This window comes from Cibotium barometz, chromosome 51, assembly GCF_041138505.1.
Source record: "Cibotium barometz isolate CiBa-2024 chromosome 51, ASM4113850v1, whole genome shotgun sequence".
Lineage (NCBI taxonomy): Eukaryota > Viridiplantae > Streptophyta > Polypodiopsida > Cyatheales > Cibotiaceae > Cibotium > Cibotium barometz.
In genome coordinates this window covers 40,863,528-40,867,881 of record NC_141096.1, presented here as the reverse complement: position 1 = coordinate 40,867,881, position 4,354 = coordinate 40,863,528, and the positions used below count along the sequence as shown (strand labels likewise).

Below are 4,354 nucleotides of genomic sequence, written 5' to 3'. Positions count from 1 at the left end.
ACCAAATTGTCTTGTAATGACCTCTTTCAATGATTGCAGCAACAAAAGATGGGTTAAAGTATGAAAGGGAGATACTTGGACAAATTCCCAACTGCAATATTTCCTAGAGTGAAAGATGCTGCAACCTGGATTTCTTTTGATGGAGATGATCTTGTCACTTAATAAGTAGTGTAATGTATCCAATGTATACAAGGTGGCTTAAAGCTCGATTTGCCTTTCTCAAGAATGTAGTCAGTTCTATGATAACTTGTTCTAATACACATGAAATGTCAAATTGTCAATCCTCAAAGGACACTCTGTAATTGTTGCAAATGTCTTAACATCAGTGAGACATGTTATCTCATTCCGTAGGTCAGGGTAGGGGATTCCTTTGCAAAATTTGCTATTGCCTCTTATTATGCCAAACCAGGTCTTGAAAGGTGACTCATCAACACCAAGATATGGGGAATGACCATCAATTCTTGTACTCCAATCCATTGCTATGGTTGATTTGTAGAAGAACTTCAACCTTTGCACACTTTCTTGATTAATAAGCTGTCTCAAATGCACTAAGATTTGATTCTGCACAATAATCTTTGCAAAATTTAAAAATTGTGTACCAAGATTCTTGAAATTTGGCTTTGCATAGTAACCTTTATATAAATCCCTTGCACCCCCTAACTTATAAGCTTAAGCCCCCTTCCAAAAACCCCCCTCCTTTGTACTCACGTGATATCATAAGATATGGCTTGTGAATCCCCCAGGAATGGTCTTAAAAGATCATGAAGGTTTATAAAGGGGTGCAATAGTCCTAGGGCTAGTGCATTTTATAGTCACAAGGCCCTCATGCCCTAACATCACATGTGTATGTGGACGTGCAAGCCCATTTGTTATAGTTGCTATGTGTGTTGGTAATTTTATGGGTATAGGCACTGATATTTTCCTCAAAAAAGACAACACTATGTAATGGAAATGAAACCTTATACCGAAGCATATTTTACATAATTATTGCCTATTTTATGCAATCTTTTAACTCCAATAGGAAGCACAAACTACATACAGTAATAGCATTCGCACAAGCACTAAGCTTATTATTTCTTGTGATACAATAGAAAGCAAGGTCTCTCTTACAGTACATCTAAAGCCAAATCAACACTGAAGCAAAATCCAGATTATTTCTGCTCATCGACGCTCCATTCTTTCAATTCTGTAGCTGGAATCGTTTCCCATGGAAATCACTATGCGTTTGTAGTCAGCCAGCTGATCAGTGTCAATGGTGAGCCTGGTGTCAATAGGCGTTAGTTTTGCGTTGTTGGTGGTGTCCTCCTCCTCCTCAACAATTGCATACACCAGCAACCTGTAAAAGGTGTGTTGGAGAGAGGTGACCTTAATCTCACTGTGGGCTGGGATGACATACCTGGTATGGCCATAGCTAATCCCAATCTTGTCCCTCAGGACGAGGGCCTTGCTTGTTCGATTTTCCAACACTGCTGTGCGAGACGTGCTCCCAGCCGTTTCCGACTTGGCCCAATGACTTTTGCCACCATTGTTTTTGTTGTTGTTCCCGTTCCCTGTAGGTGTGGTAGATTTAACACAGGAATCAAGCAATGTGAAGCAAAACTGGCGATGAGAGATAATTAGACTCGAATTAATAGCCGCTGCTTCAGTACACAGAATTAAGCTAATTAATAGTTGGTCCAGCTACAAAGCACATATTGCGCTTCGACACACACAGTGGCGCACCAATTATACTGCTACTCACCTTTGGAAAAGAGCTTAATGAAGGCTTTCCACATTCCTCACGGATCAGATATTCAGGTCGCTGATTTATGGGGATCACACACGATCAGGCGGACAGCAGCAAGCGTGATCCCTGAGAAAGCCAAGAGGAGAAACAACACGCCTCCTGCGTAGCTCAGCACCCACACTCTGCAGAATTTAGCAAAGTTTGTCCGCCAACCGGCAATGCAGCCTGAGCCTGTGGTTTCTTTCTTTGCGTAAGCGTCCCTAAGCTCTGGCTGGTCTTCTGCTAGGTCGAATTCTGATCCGCGTTCTTTGAGCAATTCGATGGCCTTAAAGAGAGAAGAGCAGACAGATTTTTCCAGGAGACACTGCTCTTGGGACTCTGCAATCTCCTTGAGCTTCTGAACACTGGCTCCGATGGATGCAACAGAGGCTATGGCAGAGAGAGCGAAAACAAGAGGCCACCTGGAACACGTGAGGGCACTGGCTTGGGCTATGGCAGTGAGGACAACGCCTTGGAAAACAAAGAAGAGGGCTAGGATCTGGTAGAGATCGGATCTAGAGCTGTTGCAGCTGGATTGCTTCCTTGCTAGGTTCCTGCTACTGGCATTCAATTGCTTGGTCCAGTCTTCTAGAGTCAGCCTGTGCTCGGGGCTCTGGGATATGGAAAGGAGCTGAGGCCTCCTCTTGGGGAACTTGAGATCCTTGTAGGTGGCTTCTACCTCGTCCAGCTGCAGAGAGCAGCAGGTTGCTGTGCAACAGGCCATCATCATCGACCAATTGGGCCGGCCGGGGGGCAATGGGAAGACGTAAATCTTGACCACAGAAACTTCGTGCCAAACTCGTGGGACAGTAAGCAGCTGCCACACGCGTTAAACTTTTAATGAGATGGCAGCGAGTGGGGGCCCGTGCGAAAGAAAAATTCCCCAACAGTGGAAAACCTTCACATAAAAATGGTGAAATTATTTATAAAGGAAAATCTTGAAATCTCAAGGTTTTTGTTTTATAACTTCTCGAAATCTGGTACCTTCACAAGTTTTAAATTTGAAAGTATATTTCTAAATATGCAATTGCAAACTACACTAAACTTGGGTTTTTTTTTTCGAACACTGGAACCAAGGCCCTGGAGATCACGTGTCTCGTGGGATTATTGTGCTGAGGCTTTGCCCAATGCCATGTCAATCAGAGCCCATAGTAAGCTAAATTATTCTACATCTCTCCCCAAAAAAGGATCTCAATTACAATGTATGAGTGTCCATGTCCTCATCCACGCAGCTTGAAGCTGCCCACAACACAGCTCTATACTAGAAGATGCTTTTGGATAGAGAACGAGGGAATGGCTTCTCAGTAAAAAGATTTTCGTAATTAGTCTATAAAGATTTCCTGCGCCTCTTACTTAATATATTTTAAAGGTATGAGTGTCCATCCTGTGTGATTATATTATGTAAAGAGGACGAGGCAATTGGAATTTATGGGTGTCCATTGTATTACGTACATACAAAATCTATAAGTGTCATGTGTTTATAAGGGTTGATCTACATCTCTTTGTGCTTATACCACCCTCCTTGCACACAATAATAAAATGGTGGCACACCAAGAATTAAATATTACAAATGGCTAATGTAGATCTCTAAGAACACGATTATAATAAATGGGAGACATGAAGAAAGCAATACTATTCTAAAGTGGTCTGAATTCATCAATAGCAAGAGATCAGCCTTCCCTCCTTACTTAGGATGATGTGTGTAAAAAATCAACATCTTCAACTTGTGGAAAGTGCATACCAAATGTCTGTAAACATGCCAAAGGACTAAAACTGCTTTAATCACAATACTAAGGTGCATACCAAATGTTTGTAAACATGCCAAAGGACTAAACCTCTTTAATCATAATAACTACAAAGAACACCTACTCTTAGGAGGACCAAAATACCTTGAGGTACTTCCAATATTCAAACTTCTAAGAAACTACAAAATATGTGCCAATTCTCTAGAATACATCCATGTAATCTAGATGTTCCAATCACATGCACATAGATCATGAATAGATTTTGTGTTTTCCTAAGGGAAAGGAGTCTAAGGGACATATTCGATGTCTTGTTTTTTTATAGATATTCACTCAAAGGTAGTAGTGTATGTTTACTCAACTAATTTGGTAGTATATATTAATTATCACTAACTTTGAAACCATAGGTTGTATTGTTTTTGGTCCTTCTATTGCTTTGGTTCCACGTTCACATACGTCTCTGTCTCCCTTCTCATTAATTATCACTAACTTTGAAACCATAGGTTGTATTGTTTTTGGTCCTTCTATTGCTTTGGTTCCACGTTCACATACGTCTCTGTCTCCCTTTGCATTTTCTACTTCACCTCTTCATGGTGTGCCTCCCTCTCCCTCCTATGGCTCTCTCCTCCTTATACTATACAACTACTCTACACCTCTATTGTGCATCCTCCTCATCTAGCTCATGCACTTCGAGACACAGACATCATTGATTACCATTGTCATCTGGTGCATTCCCTGGAGCTTGTTTCAAGTGCAGGGCTTTTGGGAACATTGCTTAAGACTGTCCGGCCGTGGGGATCACAAGAGAGGAGCCTAAAGAGGAGTATAGGGGGGGAAACAATAAGGA

At 41.6% G+C, this 4,354-nt stretch overlaps 1 protein-coding gene across 3 annotated transcripts; it reads right to left on the bottom strand.

The window, feature by feature from the left end:
• Positions 1–974: 974 nt before the first annotated feature.
• Positions 975–2,550, bottom strand: LOC147609624 (uncharacterized). 3 transcript variants are annotated; one of them, XM_086787589.1, is made up of 3 exons: positions 1,742–2,550; positions 1,397–1,550; positions 975–1,261 (listed from the first exon to the last, which is right to left on the bottom strand). In XM_086787589.1, the coding sequence occupies exon 1, from the start codon at positions 2,493–2,495 to the stop codon at positions 1,794–1,796; it is 702 nt and encodes a 233-aa protein (XP_086643715.1). In that variant the 5' UTR covers positions 2,496–2,550; the 3' UTR covers positions 975–1,261; positions 1,397–1,550; positions 1,742–1,793. The 3 variants fall into 3 exon arrangements, with proteins under 3 accessions (XP_086643715.1, XP_086643714.1, XP_086643713.1); XM_086787588.1 differs by having other exon boundaries at positions 975–1,637; XM_086787587.1 differs by having other exon boundaries at positions 975–1,550.
• Between the last annotated feature and the right edge of the window lie 1,804 nt (positions 2,551–4,354).